General features: G+C 53.2%; 5 protein-coding genes across 5 annotated transcripts; 3 read left to right on the plus strand and 2 right to left on the minus strand.

The window, feature by feature from the left end:
• Positions 1-910: 910 nt before the first annotated feature.
• QC762_124280 (uncharacterized protein) lies at positions 911-1234 on the plus strand (the record flags this gene model as incomplete). Its single annotated transcript, XM_062886847.1, has 1 exon — positions 911-1234. One exon carries the CDS (start codon positions 911-913, stop codon positions 1232-1234), a length of 324 nt encoding a protein of 107 aa, XP_062750007.1.
• Positions 1235-2756: 1522 nt separating this feature from the next.
• Positions 2757-4183, plus strand: QC762_124290 (uncharacterized protein). The gene is made up of 2 exons (XM_062886848.1): positions 2757-3271; positions 3329-4183. The coding sequence occupies exons 1-2, from the start codon at positions 3224-3226 to the stop codon at positions 4049-4051; spliced, it is 771 nt and encodes a 256-aa protein (XP_062750008.1). The 5' UTR covers positions 2757-3223; the 3' UTR covers positions 4052-4183.
• Positions 4184-4528: 345 nt separating this feature from the next.
• On the plus strand, positions 4529-10169 carry MET5 (Sulfite reductase [NADPH] subunit beta). The gene is made up of 2 exons (XM_062886849.1): positions 4529-5064; positions 5297-10169. The coding sequence occupies exons 1-2, from the start codon at positions 5022-5024 to the stop codon at positions 9844-9846; spliced, it is 4593 nt and encodes a 1530-aa protein (XP_062750009.1). The 5' UTR covers positions 4529-5021; the 3' UTR covers positions 9847-10169.
• Positions 10170-10333: 164 nt separating this feature from the next.
• Positions 10334-16274, minus strand: CHS2_1 (Chitin synthase, class 2; the record flags this gene model as incomplete). Its single annotated transcript, XM_062883142.1, has 3 exons — positions 10334-11927; positions 11987-15633; positions 16066-16274. 3 exons carry the CDS (start codon positions 16272-16274, stop codon positions 10723-10725), a joined length of 5061 nt encoding a protein of 1686 aa, XP_062750010.1. The 3' UTR covers positions 10334-10722.
• Positions 16275-17222: 948 nt separating this feature from the next.
• QC762_124330 (uncharacterized protein) lies at positions 17223-19042 on the minus strand (the record flags this gene model as incomplete). The annotated part of the gene is made up of 3 exons (XM_062886850.1): positions 17223-17976; positions 18063-18761; positions 18837-19042. 3 exons carry the CDS (start codon positions 19040-19042, stop codon positions 17223-17225), a joined length of 1659 nt encoding a protein of 552 aa, XP_062750011.1.
• Positions 19043-19633: the final 591 nt, after the last annotated feature.

Consider the following 19633-nt stretch of genomic DNA (forward strand, 5'->3'; position numbering starts at 1 on the left):
TCAAAGAGAAACAAGCTGAGCAGGGCCTGAGAGACAAGCCTGATCATCCTTGCCTTCCCCGCATTTCAAGTGTCTTGTGGCGCCATGTCAGTCCGTAAAGTGAGACGACATGGTTGACGGCTGGCAAGAGTGAGTCCAAAGTGACGTCCAATGAAGTCCATGACTGCTGCATGGATATTGCTGCGGTCTCTTACCCCGCTTTCTACCAGGCATGTCTGTGGGTGGTCTTTCCGCTCCTGTCAACGCGCCGCTTGATTGGCCTTGGCTGGTACATCCCCTTCCTTCCTGGTTGGGCTTTTGAGTATGCCTGGGCAGGTCGTGGTGGCCATTGTTCCAAGCTCCTCGAAGGAAATGTGGCGGTTGCCCTCGAGGAGGGATTACGTTCCTGCTGGCTGGATCATGGGAAGTGTATGCCAGCTGAGCACACCCGGGACAGGGTCGCCAACCCAACCATAAAGGGGGTTTCCCGTCCCTCCCACTTCATCTTGACCTTACCTTCCCCAAGCTCTTCCCGCTCTTTGTTTGTGTGTAACATCTCCTGTTGTTGGTTCCACCGCGTGTAGACGTCAGTCCATCAACATCTGCATCTAGAGAACGATTTCCTTTGGTGGTGCATCTCCGTCATTCTACCTGTCCTGGGTTCACCGCGGTCGATAACAGTTTTGGTATAGACGAGAAGTGTATGTGTTCCTTCCTCTCTTTCATCACCAGGCATCATCGTCACCAGTTTTGCCTGATGAGCCCACTATGTCCTTGCTTCTTCCCTAGGGGTGTACCCCATCACGTCGCAGCAACCAAATCACATCAGTTCCAACATTCCATTGTGCTAACGTTAACACCTGTTGAAGATTCCCTGTCTCTTGCAACGAAGTCCCCATACGATCTATTTCCCCTCGAATCATCTCTCAAAATGCCCGTCCGCATCCCCGCTGCCACTCGGACTGAGGTCTTCTGCATGGGGGCAGGTGGCCTCAGCGCCTTCGCACCTTTCTACATGATCATCCCTGGCGCCGAGGAGCGTGTCGCTCGCCAGACCACCAAGTGGGCGCCCAAATGGGAGCGCAACATCACCATGTTCAAGTCTCCAGTTGAGCGTGGTGTCCAGCGGATCTCGCCCCCGGTAGCCCGCACTGTTCAGAAGGTTGAGCACAAACTTCATCTTGAACAGGCAGCACAGAAGACTGGCCGGGGTATCTCGAAGAGCTTTGACAAGATGGGTATGAAGCACACCTGAAAGTTTGGCGATGGGAAAGATCAAATTGGTATGATGGCATGATGGGAATAAAACACAACAATGGGTATCGTGTTGGCGTTGGCTTTGTTGCGCTCCTGTACATAAGTACTTGTGTTTGATGATGGGTGGTTCATGGTATTGCAATGGAAGCTAAATGAGGTATTGGAGCTCCAGCGCTGCCTCCATTCACTAGGAATATATGGCAGTATGACTGTGATTGGGCGTCTACCTGTGCAGTACCAACTCCGTCCTGTATGTTAGCATTACATGTCAAGCTTTTGCTGTCTTACAATTGCTGCCTTTCTCTTTTTTCCGTTATCAACAAAATTCCGATTCTGGTCTGTACGTCCACAGCTGTTCTATCATTCTCGCCATGGCAGATTTCATCACGTTCATCTTTTAGGCCAACATCAGGCAGGCAGACAATTGTATTGCCAGATAGAACATAACCGCAGTACAGCGTCAAACTATCTTCGAGGTGGAGGAAGATCGCACTGGTTGATGCTGTGATAGAAACATGCAACTCTGTAATGCTGCTGGTGTAATGTCAAGTAAGCCCGACGCCTAAGTTTAATGTTTCTTATGGCTTGATTCGAGCTGATATTTCTCTTCAGTATAAGACCGGGTCATGTTGACTTCGATCATCATCAGAGGCATATACTCAATATGGTATTCTGGTATTCCGCAGAAAGGTAATGGACAGTTCATTGTTGTATTCCTGAAAGAAGAGTCCCTTCCTGTCGATGACGCGGAGCCCTATTAATTTGTGTACGGCCACTCCATCTGCAATGTTCCCATTACACAAGCATCACAACGTAGAAAGACCTATGTTGTCGCCAAGTGCTCACGCTTAAGTTCATCATTGAAGACTGAGTGTGTATAACTAGTATCTCATGAGAAAATGCATAACATCTAGGTAGGGTTCTCAACTGTTAGGGATGTTTCAAGCCGGCTCAGTTGCTCATACACAGTAGATGGCATGGGTTCAAGTACCGGTCTGTATCTGGCGGCATTGTTGAGTCCAAAGGACGGTGTGAGTCGCAAAGTGAACCAATCACATAACTCGACGGACTGGGCGGGTGGAGTTAAGGTCAGAAAAGGCCAGCGCACTGTTGCAAATAGGTTAGCATGAAGAGAAATCAACTGAGATGAACTTCATGCATCGAATGCTTTACGCCCGTGAGAGCCTTACGACTAGGGTTGAAAATTTCCCCATCTGTCTTGAACGAGGAGCACCTAAGTAGACATCTTACAGAGCAGCCAACGATCTTTTCTCATAGCGCATGCTGACCGTTGTGGCTTCTAACTTTCCAGGGTCGCCAACCAAAAACGCCCCCTACCAGCAGGCTGGAACCAGGGGCGTCTTTCACGCTCGCTGACTGGTAATTAAAATGGGTTACCGAGAGAAAGTAAGCGATGCAATGACGTATGACTGGTCAATGTACTGAATGGCTTTTCCCATATTCAAACATCGCGGTTCTATTCAGGACGCAATTCAAGGCCTCCCATTTTGAGCAGATACGCGGATACAAGCCATGAAAATGGGCCCCGCTATTTCCAACCGGCGCTCTTGGGCACAACGCAAGCTTTCAAGGGAAAACCAAGGCGTCAAAAGACCCACACATTTCTGTTGGACGCATAAAACTTGAACGTTGAGTGGCTCGAGAGCCAGTGCCGACTGATCCGATCCTGTCTGGGAAGTCTGGCCAAGACGGCGCGACACAATAGGAGGAGACCCAGGTGGAGTTGTTGATCGGGACCCTGAGGAAGTCCGAGATTTGTCGAGTTTAGTTGGTTCTGCGATTTTAGCTTCGGTTCGCTCTCCTGATCATCGCATTTCTGGCACAAAAACACTTCGACTTCTGCGCTTCTTGACGACTTTGGTTTGCGATTTCTCTTTGGGCGTTTGTGCGGTTAAAGACACGAGAAAGGCGCAACGGGGATCAGGAAAAAGACCAAATAAAAGACGAAAAAGAACGGGGGAAAAAAATGATATCCTCACGATCGTCGTGTCGGCTTCGGCTGCCTCGCCCAAGGGTTTGTTGGTCCTCGATGCCCTCCTTTTCGAAAGTTCAGACACTGATCATCGCGCAGTCATTCCTAGGTTTCATGTCCCTACAGACCGGCACGGAGCTTGTCTCTCTTGCGCTCTTGTTCAACAAGGCGACGGGAATCTATGGCCTCCTTACCCTCTTCACGGGCTTTCAGATGTCGATCCTTCAGTTCACCGCCTACTTCCTTTCGATTGCCGTTATCGCCGTTCTGGCGTTCTGCCTCCCACATATTCGCAAGGGAACGCCGTTTCAAAACCTCTTGCTAGCCTGGGTTTACGCGGTGGACACGATTGTGAGCGGACTATACACGACAGCTTTTGCGACGGGGTGGTACATGCAGTTAAAGGAGATGCAGGCCACTGTCGCCTCAGGAGCTCCCGAAGAAGAGGAATTTCAAATGGTTGAGTCTAGGGGCAAGACAACCACCCCAGTCAGAGACGACGGCATCGACACGGCGTTTAGCATGGTGCTTATTATTGGGTTTACACTTATCAGGATTTACTTCAGCTTGGTTATCATGGCCTATGCTCGGGCCGTTATCCTGCGATTTGTTGACGAGAGGGTGCCCGAATCTGACGAGGATGATGAGTCCGGGTCGGCACCAAATCCGTTTGCTGAGGGTGCCCCCCTGGGAGAGGGATTGGAGGGCAAGATTGGGAGGTACATGATTTCTGTGGGGAAGAGCTATTGGCTTGGTGGAAGAAAGGAGGATGAGGAATGGGCTAAAGATGTTCATTCAAAATTCAGGAGCAGCAGGAGATGATTCTCCTCTGCCGGTGATGTTGTCGAGATGTGGGACGAAGTACATAATGGCGGAGGCGAGTCACATGTTTTCAGCGGCATTTAATGAGTTCAAAGGGCCATCTTTCTGGGTATAGCACGGTACATTTGGGCGCATGGCTGGTTGGCATACTGCCCTTTTTTTACACTAGACATTGTCATAATAGGGGTTGGGATCTTCGGTTCAGGGGCAAGTAGGGGGGTTGGAGCTGGGGAGCTAATCATATTCACTCAGATAATAATGGATACGTTGAGAGACAACATCCCACCATGAACCCTTTGTACGAATTATGTACAATTTACGACATCTCGCCAGAGAGCCACGTGTGGCGGACTTGGCAACACCACCCGACTGCTCGCCCGCGCGGGTTGACATACTGCAGTAGATGACCCCCATCTCCATGGGACGTGAGAAGAGGTGAGAAGAGAGGATGGAAAGGCTGTGACCCCGAAGCCAAAGCCGAAACAGAGACGGATCCAGGTTCCCGTTTCAACGGCCTATGCCGAGAGACGAGCATGTTGGGTGCCGAAGACAAAGTGGAACGGCTGGGTTCGGAGACCCGGTGTTAGTCATTGTGGGCAGCGGTGGCATCAACTTCAGATGGTGGGTGTCAAAGGAGGCATCGAGGAAGTCCATGACAAAGCATGATTTGAATCCCACGCGTGCAATTCGCTGGATGTGCAGCAGCACTCTGGGGGTTCTGGGCAATTCCCGGGATTCGAGGCGCTAGAGCGATCACGCAATCGATCACCTCTTGCGCCCACCTACCCATCAAGAGAAATTTGGGACACATGCGGGGCCGATATAGGGACCCTTTCGCATGAATTGCCTCCGGCTGCACCTTACATAAGTGCCATTGTTTTTTTTTTCCTTTTGTCTGCTTGTGATGCAGTAATTCCCTTTCCTAGTCACTCCCTCACACACTCTCAGTTCTCCTGTTGATACCCTCACGATGGCAGGCGCACTCACCACGATAAGGACGCCTGAAGAGGCTGGTAAGACACCCAAACCCCTCCCCCACATTACCCCAAGCTGTCAAATCGCCGCGAGCAAGCTTTCCCTGCCCCGCCAAATTGTTTGCTCGCAATGCGACCGACAGCCGGGCTCAACCCGGCATCTCGACCGACAGCCGTGCACACTGCGAAAAGCCTCACAACCGTTCCCAGGGCGTTGATGAGGTGCGCGCAAGCAGTGTAGAGACAGGTAGCTGACAATTGATTGGATCAGTCGCGAGAATTGCATACCTTTCCAGCGATGTGGTCATCTCAGTCCAGCCGTCGCTCGCCTCTGATTCCGAGTTCTCGAGCCACTTGAAGCAGCTCGCCAAACAAAAGGAACAAAGCTTGGTCGCGAAGACCTCGGACGCTGTTCCAGAAATCCAATCAGTCAGACACAACAACGACCCATTACTCTCCGTCTTCACTCCCATCCGCTCCGGCCAGCTGGTTTCCGTCACCACCACATCTTCCATTCTCCTGCCCTCGGTAGCACATCTCTACAAGCTTGCCAACCTCCCGGTCGTCATCCATGTTGCGCTTGGTCCCAAGAGCTTCCCAGACTACTCGGCCATCACCTCCATCAGAAATTCGGGATGGACCTTCCTCCAGTCCTGGTCCCTCCAGGAGGCTCAAGACATTGCGCTGACTGCTCATGCCTTGGCCATTCGCTCGGGTAAGGGTGTCATCCACTTCTTCGACCCCAGCTCCGGTGCTGTTGCCGAGTCCATTGAGGGCGCGAGCGCCGACGTTGTCCGCGCTGTCCTCAACCTCGACAATGTGCGGAGGTTCCAGTCTGCGCCGATCTCGGGGTCAGGGATCTACGCGGATGATGGGCGGGTCGCCGTGGTTTCTGAGCAGCCAGAACCCCTGGCTCTCTCTGGTGGAGTCACCGCCAACCAAGCAGGAGAGGGTGAAGCAGAAACCCCTCTTCTTACCTCACAGTCGTCAGTCAAGTCCAGTCAACAGAGTGAGACCAGCACGCCACCAAGTGTATCCACTGCAACTACCATCGAGCCCGCAGCTCCCCTTGTGTCGTCCGAGGATATCTACAAATACGTCACCGGCATCTGGGCTCAGCTCAACCAGCTTGTCGGCAGGCAATACAACGCCTTCGAGTGGACGGGGTCACAATCGGCCGAAAACACCATCTTCCTCTTTGGCTCAGATGTTGCCTTGTTCTCTGACGCTATTGCCAAGGCACAGTCTGGTGACTCCTTTGCCAACGCTGGCATCATTGCTCCTAGACTTTACCGCCCGTGGCTGGGCGCCAAGTTGATCGATGCCCTTCCCAAATCTGTCAAGAGGGTGGCAGTCCTTGAGCAAGTGTCGAGAAAGACCACAAAGTGGGGCCCCGTTCTCATCGATGTCTTGACTTCTGTCAAGAGTGCTGTTGGTGGCGTCGAGACTATTGTTGGGTACCAACTTGGCTACATCACCAAGGAAAGTGTCAAGCAAGCTTTGTCCGGTGTTTTCCAGAACTTGACTCTGGAAAAGCCTGTACAGAACTTGGAGGTTGGTGAGCGCGAGATTCCTCAGGAGACCTCCAAGTACGACCTCTCGAAGCCCAAGCTTGAGGTTTCTTATACCAAGATCCTCGATCAGTTGTTTGGAAGCAGAGCCTTTGTCGCCAACTCCCTCGATTCCGACAATGCCGGCGTCTCACGGACCATCTCGGCCACTCCCGAGTATGGTTTCGGCTCTCTCCTCGCCAGAAAGGAGCGCAGACAAAAGTTTGTTGCCGAGGTCAAGGAGGCCGCCAGCAATGGTCGTTTCTTGACTGAAGTTCCCAAGAGAGCCTTGGCCAAGTGGGTAGCTAGCGCTGACGATGCGAAGAAGTCTGAGGAGGCTGCCGAGGAGGTTGTTTCCAAGCTTACACTCGAAAACTCGACGCCATCAAAGGCCCTGCTCCAGCACAAGGCATTCTTCCGCAAGCAGTCTCTTTGGCTTGTTGGGTCCGACGCCTGGGCTTATGACCTTGGCAACTCTGGCGTTCATCAGGTTCTGGCTTCGGGCGAAAATGTCAACCTGCTCATCATTGACTCGACCCCTTACTCTGAGCGCGCTGCCGCTGATGCGAACCGCAGAAAGAAGGACATTGGTCTCTATGCCATGAACTTTGGAAACGCTTACGTCGCCTCCACCGCCGTCTACAGCTCTTACACCCAGGTTCTTCAGGCTATGGATGAGGCCGACAAGTTCAATGGCCCCTCTATCGTTCTGGCTTATCTTCCCTACTTTGGTGAGCACGAGTCTCCTTTGACCGTTCTCACTGAGACCAAGAAGGCCGTTGACCTTGGTTACTGGCCTCTGTACCGGTGGAACCCCGAGAATGAGAAGAAGGGCGAGCCAAACTTCTCTCTTGACTCTGAGCGTATCAAGAAGGAGCTCAAGGCCTTCCTTGACAGAGACAACCAGCTCACTCAGATGATGCGGAAGGAACCCCAGTTTGGTGCTGTTCTTGATCAGGACTTTGGTACTGAGATTCGCGCCCAGCAGAAGCGCAAGGCCAAGGATGCTTACAACCAGCTCTTGGAAGGTCTCTTCGGTGCGCCGTTGACCATTCTGTTTGGTTCTGATGGTGGCAACGCCCAGTCCCTCGCCAAGCGGTTGGGTACCAGGGGCCGTGCCCGTGGCCTGAAGACCACAGTCATGGCCATGGAGGACTACCTAGTTGAGGACTTGCCAACGGAGGAGAACATTGTCTTCATCACCTCGACCGCCGGTCAGGGTGAGTTCCCGGTCAACGGAAAGCCTCTCTGGGATGCCATCAAGGACAGCACCGAGCTCGATCTTGCTTCCGTCAAGTACTCCGTCTTCTCTCTTGGTGATAGCCACTACTGGCCCAGAAAGGAGGACAAGGTGTACTACAACAAGCCCGGAAAGGACCTCGACAGGGTTCTGGCTAACTTTGGCGGTTCCCGTCTGGCTCCTCTTGGTCTTGGTGATGACCAGGACCCAGATGGATACCAGACCGGCTACTCCGAGTGGGAGCCCAAGCTTTGGGAAGCCCTCGGCGTGTCAAAGGTCGATGGCCTCCCAGATGAGCCTCCCCCGATCACCAACGAGGACATCAAGATCGCCTCCAACTTCCTGCGTGGTACCATCGCCGAGGAGCTCTTGGACACATCGACCGGCGCCATCTCGGCTTCCAACCAGCAACTGACCAAGTTCCACGGCACATACATGCAGGATGATCGTGATGTCCGTGACGAGCGCAAGGCCCAGGGTCTTGAGCCAGCCTACTCCTTCATGATTCGCTGCAGACTTCCCGGCGGTGTCTCGACACCAAAGCAGTGGATCCAGATGGACGACATTGCCAACGAGCTCGGAAACGAGACCATGAAGTTGACCACCCGTCAAACCTTCCAGTTCCACGGCGTCGTCAAGGCCAAGCTCAAGCCTGCCATGCAAGCCATCAACCGGGCTCTCATGGACACCCTTGCCGCCTGCGGTGATGTCAACCGTAACGTCATGTGCAGTCCTCTTCCTTCGCAGTCTGCCTACCATCGTGAGGTTTACTACTGGTCCAAGAAGATCAGCGAGCATCTTCTTCCATCGACCACCGCTTACCACGAGATCTGGCTCACCGACTACGACGGAAAGAAGACGCAGGTCGCTGGTGACGCCGTTCAGGACTTTGAGCCCCTTTATGGACCTACTTACCTCCCCCGCAAGTTCAAGATCTCGATCGCCATCCCCCCACACAACGATGTTGACGTGTACGCTCACGATATCGGCCTGATTGCCATCAAGGGCAACGACGGACATCTGCTTGGCTTCAACCTTCTTGTTGGTGGTGGTATGGGTACCACTCACAACAACAAGAAGACGTATCCCCAGACCGGTCGCATGCTTGGTTTCGTCAAGGCTGACCAGACCCATATCGCCTGTGAGAAGGTCATGCTCGTCCAACGCGACCACGGTGACCGCAAGAACCGCAAGCACGCTAGATTGAAGTACACCGTTGACGATCTGACTGTCGAAGTCTTCAGGTCCAAGGTTGAGGAACTTTGGGGTCAGCCGTTCCTGCCTGCCAAGCCCTTCCACTTTGACAGCAATGTCGACACCTTTGGCTGGCTCAAGGATGAGACTGGCATGAACCACTTCACCATGTTCATTGAGAACGGCCGTATCGAGGACACTGCCGACTTCCAGATGAAGACTGGCCTCAGGGAGATTGCCAAGGTTCATAAGGGCGAGTTCCGCCTCACCCCCAACCAGCATCTTATCCTCAGCAACGTTGCCGACGAGGATCTGGACACCCTCAAGAAACTTCTCGCCCAGTACAAGCTTGACAATCTCCACTTCTCCGCCCTCCGTCTCTCTTCTTCCGCCTGCGTTGCCTTTCCCACCTGCGGTCTCGCCATGGCCGAGTCTGAGCGCTACCTCCCGGTGCTGATCTCCAAGCTGGAGGCCTGCCTCGAGGAGAACGGCCTCAGGCAAGACAGCATCGTCATGCGCATGACCGGTTGCCCCAACGGTTGCGCCCGCCCCTGGTTGGCCGAGGTTGCCTTTGTCGGCAAGGCCTACGGTGCTTACAACATGTATCTCGGTGGTGGGTACCACGGCCAGAGACTCAACAAGCTCTACCGCAGCAGCATCAAGGAGGACGAGATTCTCGAGATCATGAGGGGCTTGCTCAGCCGGTACGCCAAGGAGAGGGAGCAGGGCGAAAGATTTGGTGACTGGACCATCCGTGCCGGCATCATCAAGGCTACCACCGATGGCCGCAACTTCCACGAGGGTGTTGCCGAGGAGGAGGAGGAGGCAGAGGAGTGATTTTTGGATACACAGAATATGGAAACAGAAAATGAGTAACGAGCAGGAGTCATGTAAATAGGGGATATTGGAGGGATGGCTTTTTGTCTACATTGCGAGCGCATTGCATGTTTTATTCTTCTTTTATTTGTTTGGTATCAAAATAGGCGTTAAGAACAATTTGATTTGCTGTCTGAAACGATTCTAAATGTGCTTTGAAGTGCCTTGGGTTGCTTGGTTTCGCTGACACGGTCTGATAAAATAATGTTGCAAGTAAGGAGCGAAAATCGGGACTGTAACACTCTTTCAGGATGCCTCCGTAAGCAAAGTAATAGAGATTCTCATGACACCAACACCCCTTAATTCGGTATCTTGACAGCCCCCTCAACTATCTTCAAAATAAATTATGTTGAAATGTAGTTAGACCTCCTGATTATCTTCAAGGGCCTATTAGCTTTCTGTCTCCAATGCCCCCCTTCCCATCTCAAGTCTCCGTTCTTGATTTCATGACATGGCTGGTGAGACTTCTGAGCTGACCCGTTCATGACATGTCAAGTCACAGCAAAGTTCCACACATTTATTCCCCTTAAGCTGTAGAAGGACATCAAAAGTACCATAAGAAAAGGGTATTATGTACCTAACGAAAAGCTAGAAGCCAAACAAAGACAAAAAAATTATTACCTCCCGCCCAGTTCGTCGTCAAAATTTGTCTATCATACATGACTTGATCATTCGTTTCCATACACACATTTCTTTCATCTTTCCCTCATGCTTTTTTTCTCTCCTCACATAAACGCCAAAAACACCTGCCCGTCCTTCTTCTGTTGTCTAAACATGACAAAAAGCAAGCGTGCAAAAGAGAGAGAGAGGGGGGGAAGGTGGCGAATGATGAAACCATCACCTCCTAACACTATTAGCAACCCCCTCTCCGATATCTCTCGCTCCGTCCCTCATCTTCTCGATCAAACCCCTAGCCCAGTTGGGCACTGCGAACTTTGCTTTGACCCTGCCCTCCACCACCATGTTGATCAAGTTGATGATGGCAAAAGTCGTGCTCCCCAGGGCTCTGAATGCCGCCAACGCGGCGACAGACCAGAGAATGAAGCGCAGGTAAAAGTTGTCGCCAATGCCACTGCTGCCATAGATTTCACTGACTGCCATGGCGAGCGTGGCGTTGGCCACCAACCAGGAAACAACCATGTAGGTACGGACCGACTTGTAGTAATCCTCCTGCAGTTGCGCGTCCGAGGGTGGCTTCTCGGGCACTTCAATTCTATCTCTGAGGTTGCGGAGGGCCTCGTCGTATCCAGAGTCGATGTCCAACTGCTCAGAGGGCATTTCCAACTCGACAGTCGAACCGGACCCCTTGCCGACGGCACCACCGAGATCCGTCTTCATGACGTTGTCGCCCTTTGTTCCCCAGGTGACGTCGTGGGTGTTGCAAAAGGCGTAGATTTGCAAAGTGCAAATGTACGAGGGCAGGAGAATCAGGTACGGGACGAAGGAGGTGAACATGTGCCAGGGGTCGAGGTACATGAAGGACATGACAAAGTAGAGACCAATAGTCGAGGCTGTCGAGACGATCATGTTGGTGAAGACGTTGTTGCCCATCTCGAGCTCGGGCTTGTCCTTGTCCTCCTTCTTAGGGGAGAGCTGGTGGACGACAATCCAAATCGAGGCGAACAACGTGTAGATCATGATGACAGCGTAGATGATCATGGACGCGAGGTACATCTTGCGGGAGCCCTGGGGACGGTTGCCGAGAGACAGGATGAACTGGGTCGAGATCAATAGAACACAGATATACCGGAGGATGGTGAAGATGTAGAGGGCAGCTTTGCCGTCGGCGTCGAAAGGTGTGACGTGGGGATCGGCAAGACCACCGGCGATGAAGTAGAAGGTGAGGTAGAAATTGGCGAGGGAGAAGTAGGTGAAGAGGAGTTGCAGGAGCTGATACAAGAACTCAATGTGCAGCAGCACCTTGCGGGCAATGGTGTGGTCGGTGAGCCAGATCTGCTTGAAATGCACCAGGGAATACACAGCGGCGAAGAACGCTCCGTTCAGCCAGCGACGACGCTGGGAGACGAACTCGGGGACGGTGTCTTGGGGGTGTTAGCGATATCCCCTTATCAAAACAAAGCGGCAAAAGAAGGGGGCTTACCAGGCACATCTGTCTCACCCGTGCAACCTTTGACGTACTTCAACACCCATCTCTCGCCGCGTTTGGCAACCAGCTCCCAGCACAAGATTCTGTCCTCGGCCAAGTACATGTTGGCGGTAAACACGTCGGCGTGCTGTCCATGGAGCGTCTCTCCCTTGAAGTACTGGCTCAGTGGCCCGTGCCCCGTTTCGTCATTCTGGAGCGCATGGTATCGGTATGCACTCAGGGCGCCAGGCAACACGGTGATGTAGCCAAACACCGACTCCAACGGTTTGTCCAGAATATTGGACATTTTGTATTCGAAATTCTGCGACGCAACCAGCGGATTCAACAGATTGACTCCGTATTTACCTTTCATTGCTTTAATCTCTCCGCAAGCGCCGGCAACGTTCGAGTCGGTATCGAATGCCTTCCACAGGTGATATAGCGAGTTGCTCCCAGGCTTGGTTCCGACATCCAGCAAGATACACACGTTTGGGTTTAGCGCCTTGCCAAATGCGTTGAAGAACCATCTATGCGAGTTTAACTTCTTGGCGTTCTTTTCCTTCAAGCAAAAGATCATTTGGCAGGGCACTATCCCCTTCTCGGCGCCCTTGAACTTGAGATCCGAATCCAGAGAAACCTGCGTGGTGTACTCGTACACGTGGGCGGTGCAGTTGTGAACCACGGTGCGATCTGCAAGCTGGAAGAGCTCTCCAGAGACCTCGATGAGGCGGAACTCGCCGTCGCCGGCGTCCTCGACGTCGAAGGGCCGTACGTCCCTGTTCTTAGACGTGGTGAACGGGATCGTCATGCGCTTTCGAGGGAGGAGGAGGTGAGGCTGGAACTTCTCTACCCCTCTACCCATATAAAAGAACCAGCCAGGCTCAGGGCGGTCCTTACCATTCTTCCGTTCGAAGATAGGGTTACACTGGATCCCGCAGGAGAGGGCTAACTTGCGGGCGTCCTCAACAAGCTTCTTATGCTCGTAGGTGTACTGGCCAAAGCCGTAACAGTTGAGACCGTGAGAAAGCCATCCGTCGGATTCGATGAGGCCTGCGAGAACAGCCAGGCGCGTATTCTCGTCCGCGTTCATGTAGCAGTCGGGGATGCCACCGCTCTTGTCTCCCAGCAGGCCGAGTTCTCTGAGGCCGTCGTGAACAGGGTTCCAGTGTGTCTTGTCAAGGTTGCTTACAGTGCTCATAACACGCAAACGATGAGCGACCTTCGTTGCCTTGATTTCTTCTCCCTTGTAGACGTGTTTTGTGCCGATATCAATCCTGTACTTGGATACTTTGAGAGGCGCTTTTTCAGGAGAGATACTATCACGGTTCAGGCGGTCGACGAGTGCCTGCGTGTAGACCTCGACCTCCGGATCCGTACTGGTAATCTCACTGTTGTTCTTAGTGCCATTACCAAGCCAGAAACCAAACCAAAATGGGTCGATTGGGACAGGTGACACTGGACCCTGATACGGCTGGAACCTCAGGGGTGACCGATATAGTCTTAGCTTGCTCTTATGCTGCGTCATCGGAGCCGTGCAGGTTGCCTGATACTCCTCCAGCGTCATCGTGAACACCTCCATGTCCTGGACGGCGCAGGGGTCAACCACACGGTAGTGATCTCCTGATAGCAGCTCAAGAGCGAGGTCGGCTTGCTCTGAGGTTTCGAAGACAGTCGACACCCTCCGAAGGCCCTTGCAGGACAGATTCTGACACTTGCACTTCGGATCACGCACTGCGAGCTTGTTCCGGACAGGGGCGAACATCTCCCTGTGGTCGTCCTCGGTGAGTACAGACGCGTACGTCGACACGGTCGACTGTGAGGCCTCGTTTTGAGACTGCTGTTGGCTGTTAACAGGAGACGACTTGATGGAAGGAGACTGGCCGAAAGTCTTGTCCGAGACGCGGGAAGACACCGTGCTGATAGTGCCAATCTTTCTCTTCCGGTTGGCATCAAGATCGATGATCAAGTCGTCGTTGTCCTCGTCAGGGATATCCTCTGGCTCAGGTATCATGTGCTCTAGATAGTCCTCCATGTGCTGCTGTAGCAGCATCAATACTACCGATTCATCCTCACCGTCGACGTCCACGTCCATAGCCTTGAGCTTGGCCAGCAGCTTGATGAGAACAGGACTCTGATATATCTCTTCAACCCTCTGAGAGTCACCATCTTCAGAATCGGGGACAACTCTCGTGGACGTGATGGCCTTCAGGTACTTGCGGACCTCAGCATCAGTTGGACGGCGACCCAGCTGCTCACGGTACTCGGTATACAGATCATGCATGGCTGCATCCCACTTGATCTCAACCGCATCGGCCCCAAGCTCGGTTCGATCGCAACGAGTCCACCACGTAACACGGTTGCTGTTCGAATGCCTGAAGGGCTTGACACCATAAGCCACCAGGGTCATGATATGGTCCGGCGTACAGGTGAAGGACGACTTGCTGACGCTGTTGTACCCGGTGTAGGTAACCTTCATCATGCGGGAGGTCTGAATAGCCTCAGCAGCTAGGCACTGGACGGGTCGGTCCTCGTGGTCGAAGAGCTGGTCTCCTACAGCGATGTCTCGGATGGGCTTGTCACCATTGGTGGTGCGGACCATCGTGTCTGGAGAGAGACACGTCTTCTGGTTGACGTAATTTTTTGCGATGCCGTGCTGGTAGACGCCCATGGCTGCCAAGGCGTCGAGTGTGCGAGGGTGAATCTTTTCTCGTCCATCAGACACCACGCACACGACGATTTTCTGCCATCCGTTCTCTCCCCACGTTCGTGACTTGTTACGGCTGCAAAAGTGGGAGATGTTCTTCATGACAGCGTGCATCGTGCGCGTGAAGCCATACTCGTCTTCGTTGTACATGGTGATGCAAATAAACAATTCCGTCTCGCGGGCGGTCCGGCCAATGTTCTGACGCAGCTTGTAGCCCCTTTCAACAAAGTCGTCTGGGTCACAGGTCACGGCCGTGTAACGCATATGAGTAAACTCGATTTCGTCGCGGCGCGGGAGGAATGAGTACAAGATGGTGGGGATCTTGCACTCCAACACGAGTTCACCATTGATAAGCTGCACCTCTCTCTTGCTCATTTGGGGGGCGCGGACACCACGGCGCTCCTGTCGCCCCTCTGCCGGTGCTGGAACGTAGCGGTCAGCCTTCTCACGAACGTCACCATCTTCATCGTAATATTCATCCTCGTTCAGGGTCATTTGATCTGCCGAGTAGGATGAGTGGGTATGATGGTGCCGTCTGTTGTCAGTGACGTCTGACTCGGGGCCAAAGGGATCGTCGTGATGGCTGGCAAGTGGGATGTTGACTGTTGCATCATCGTGAAAGCTGGTCGTCGACTGCATGCCCCTCGTTGGACTGTTGTACATTGGGGCACGGGGAAGGGGTCGGCGCGGAGAGCCTCCGTAGACGGTGGAAGGGGTTCCTGGGCGGGGGGCTCCATTGATATCGGCGGGCTCGAACCTGTGGCTGTGTGGTGGTGGGTGGCCGCGTGGAGGGGAATACTCGGGGGATGATGCTCGTGAAGGGCCCCAATTGCTCTCGTTCATGCTACTCTGATCATACGAAACATACGACTCGGTCGGTGGGTGCATTCGGAGGGGCGGATCGAGAATAGAGGACCGTGAATCAATCGAGGGTTCGTATGGCTGTCGTCTTCTGCCTCTGTTTTCATTTTCTTGTGAGCCTCTCATCCATACTCTTGACGGCACTTGTGGGCTGGGTAGTTGTCTAAGAAATTGTGAATCCGGTAGAGAGCTGTCTGGTGATGTTGCGGCTGTTTCACATCTCGCCTGAAACTGGCGTAACGACTTCCTGCGGGGAGAAGGCCCTTCAGGCAGGACAGGAAGGTCCTCGGGACCGACGACGGGGTGGACCGAAGGGGTGAACTTTTTTCTTCTCTGAAGCCTGATTGTCGGAGTGGCGGGCTGCTGACTACCTGTCTGCATTGTGGCCGGTTTGAAGAGATCGGGCGCAGTCCCGATGATGAGAGCGCTGTCCTGTTCTTTGAGGGCATCGACGTCCACGCAAAAGTCGTCGTTGGATCTGGGGGGCAAGGAAAGAGGGGGGGGAATAGAAACGGGTGGTAACACATACGGCCTCTCATGCCTATCAGATTCCTGATAATCACTAGGGTCCTCCATATCCGTCAACAGCCTGACATTAGAACCGTGGCCATGCGCGGCGCCCATGCCAGTGGTGCTCGATTCGTGGTGGACATCATCGTAAGCTGGCAGCATGTACTCGGGCGGTACTGGTACGCGTCCGCCTGGCGGGGAGTTGGGCCTGCCGAGCCTGTTGTCCATTGCGCTTCCTCTCTCAAGAAATCTCAAGGTCGGGCGTGATGGCGCGCAGCCGAGGAATGTGTCTCACGGACACGCGGCACGCTGGAGACAAAGCCAGAGTTGTGTGGAAAAGTCAGTGGGGATTGCTGGGAATGTTTGTTAGCTACCAGACGTGTCAAGGAATCGGCGCAAACTTACAACGAGGCGGTCGCAAAGAAGCCGTTGAATGGCGTGCAGCGTGGAGCAAATGCAAGGTGAAAATGGGGTACACTTGAACAAAGCGCAGAGGAGAGCTTTGAACGGGGCTGCGGGCTCAATACATGGGATTCTGCAAATCCAGCGTGTGCGCTTCGTTGGGTCGTAATGTTGTCTCCCTTACTTCCCCGCTGTTGCTGGGGCAACTCCACTTTGCTGGGGTTCGGTGTCGTGCTGTAGCGGCTGCACGGGCCAATGACAGGGCCGTTTAGGTGGACCTGTGCCTTGAAAAGGTGGGGCTTGGCGCGTGGAGGCCCGCCGATAGTGTGGTTGATCAGTTTGCTGCAGAAGAATCGCCGTTCATCGACCGCATGGATTGGCCTGTGCGATGATTCGGAAACAATACCCGTGGAGATGTCGAATGCTGGAATGGAAACCAGCAAAGTGAGATAAGTGAGGGATGTATGTCAACCGACGTGATTTGAAGCGGAGTGAGAACGAGAAGGCTATGTTGCTCTACCGATGTCGTAGTGCTGAATAACAGGAGGTTGGGAAGACCAAATAAGGGACCCAGCCTAAGGTGCTTGCGTGGTCTGGTGAAACTGGCAGGGGTCGTCCGCAGGTGTCTCCATGCCTGTGGCATCATCATTCAGGGCACTGTTGTTCCTTCCTGGTGCATAGAACCCGGAGCAGTCGCGACCTATTTACGGTTACTCTTTCCTCAGCCAATCCAGATGACACACCGCCTTGATCCAAGAGTTATTGCACTCGATATCAAGCACCAAGACAAGGCAGGTAAATGTCCTGTATCTGTCCCCCACCAAGTTGTGTGACAAATACCCTTCCTGCCAGCCCCCTCTCCACTTCCCTTATCGCTTCTCTTTGCTCCGATCCTATGGTCGATGGTAGAGTTGATGTCTGTCGTATATCTTCCCTAACAAGACTGCATAACCGTTGCACAGACAATATCTCGTTCATCCCCACCTCCGTCTTCACTCGGTTTCGATCTCTGTCCAGGATTCTGCAGAGCGCTTTTGTCATGGTGTCGTCGAGCTTCCACGGGGAACTCGTCTGTTCGAGCTCTGGCTGTGCTGCTCCTTGGTCACCTTGAGGCTCAGCCGAATCTGAGGGTTCCAGATCGTTCAGATCAAATCCGGGCAACAAAAGTGACCTTGGCCGTGCACGAGGCTTCTCGGCCATTTCTGGTTTTTGCTTTTCTTTTGACAATTTGAACCAGATATTCAATGGCTCTGCTCCAAATCCTGATCTTCCCGAAGCCAACGAAGAAGGGACACACACGCCGAGCACCTGTTTCGTTCCCTTTCTAGAGAGCACACCAGGGCCCATAAAAAGCCTGATTTCTTGAGGGGGTTTGGCTTCCTCCCCAGTATGAGATTGTTGTGATCGATTACTCTTGGAGGACGACAGTGGGAAAGGGGCCGTGCAGTCGAATATGAGAAGAACATCCCCTGGATGTTGCATGATTGGGTCGCGCACATCATCCCAGTAAAAATGGCTTCCTTCGTCACTACCCAGGGTTAGGATTACCGATCCACGAGTCCATATGTGGAAGATCGAGTTTTGAAGAGTGCGAAATGTGGAAAGGAGTAATACCTGCTCAACCTCAGCCTCCCATCCTCTTCTGTGGCTCCAAACCCGTGATAATATACAATCAACAGCTCTCCACCCCTTGACGTAACTTCACTCCGAGATCTATTTCTCTTTTCGTGTTGAACTGTCTGGTTCTGGCTCTGGGCAAGAAACTTATCAACCACCGTCTCGACCGCTGATGTGCTATAGTCGTTAGGAATCAGCCGACATTGCACCCTCCAGCCTCTCTTTTTGAAACATGTCCTGACGGCTTCAGTATTCGTCGGTAGGCTGGGGCTGAAAAGCTGGCCGTCAGGTCCAGGGCGAGCCAGCGGCGGTGCCCAGGATAGACAGAGGGCTGATACAGATGAGGGTGGGACTGATTGGATGAACGGCAGTGGTGAGTGAAGCGTGGTTGCTGGCGTCACCATCGTGGAGCCTGGGACTGCTGTTCGGCTTGACAGTGTAGATGGGGACAAGGGAAGCTGGCGGGCGGTGTAATGTGGGCACAGCAACTGCTCCTGATGATCTTTCTGATTTTGTTGAGGTGGCCATAGTGATGGGGATGGAGTAGGCGGATCTGTCGGCCATGGAAGAACAGGCAGAGCTTGAATCTTACTTGACCTCAGAGGCACCGTCTCGGTATAAGCATCCCCATTCGGAAACCAAGGTGTCCGGGGACTTTGAGTGGCGGTAGTGTTGGTCTTTCCGGTAGGCGATTGTCTTGAGAATACCTGTCAGCATTGCCGAGATGAGAATACATGACGGGAAGGAAGCCAAAGAAGAACGGACACGCACAGAGCCAACTCGTCTAGAGCATCGACTACCGAGTTGATCTTGTCGTCCCATCCATGCTCAGACTCATGGGTGTCATAATCTCTGCCCCCATCACCGCGTTGGAGGCTTGGAGACCCGGACGTCGGCGCCCCTACACTGCTGTCTGCCGAGAAGCTATCCCTCAAAGCAGTAATCTGACGTTCCCAGAGATGAGAGAGATCTTCCATTTCTTTTCGAATTCTTTCCTGACAGCCTTTCCAATTTCATGACTTGTCACTTCGCCCTGATCGGTATTGCGCAATTTGCTGACGAGAAATGGCTCTGAATCTTACGACCGCTATGCCCAAGAGTGAGATTAGACAAGAGAAAGCTCTGAAAGGCCACTCTGAAGAGCTGAGAAGTACCAATTGTGGCCCCCATCATCCGTCATCATGTTCGGTCCTTGGCATTCGACTCCCAGAGACGGCTAAAACAGTCAGCTTGAGGGTAGCACTGCAGCACCAGATTTCCGGACGCAAACGAATCCTGGTTTGGAACCGAGGAAGCCATGACACCACGTGAGTGGTCCATCCTGGTGGGTTGGTATCATCGGGCCTAGAGTTGGTTTCGAATGTTACCGTTTTGGCATATTATCTCATCTATTGTGCTGTTGTACTACTGCCGTGATTCCTCTGAGACACGCACATTGTCTGTTGGCCTGAAAAGGAGAGCGAGGGAGGATGGACCAGATGATACAGGGTAACAGCTCGTCCCAGGAGTCGGAATAGGTTTACCGGCCCAAGGTCAGCTATGGCAAATGCAGCGCCCAAAGAATGGCG

Source organism: Podospora pseudocomata, assembly GCF_035222375.1.
Source record: "Podospora pseudocomata strain CBS 415.72m chromosome 1 map unlocalized CBS415.72m_1, whole genome shotgun sequence".
Lineage (NCBI taxonomy): Eukaryota > Fungi > Ascomycota > Sordariomycetes > Sordariales > Podosporaceae > Podospora > Podospora pseudocomata.

Excerpts from the sequence above, each read along its gene's own strand:
- QC762_124290 (XM_062886848.1), top strand. The coding sequence starts at position 3,224 with ATGATATCCTCACGATCGTCGTGTCGGCTTCGGCTGCCTCGCCCAAGG. Across the intron at positions 3,272-3,328 it reads TTCGGCTGCCTCGCCCAAGG|TCATTCCTAGGTTTCATGTC; the intron begins GTTTGTTGGTCC and ends ATCATCGCGCAG.
- MET5 (XM_062886849.1), top strand. The coding sequence starts at position 5,022 with ATGGCAGGCGCACTCACCACGATAAGGACGCCTGAAGAGGCTG. Across the intron at positions 5,065-5,296 it reads AAGGACGCCTGAAGAGGCTG|TCGCGAGAATTGCATACCTT; the intron begins GTAAGACACCCA and ends TGATTGGATCAG.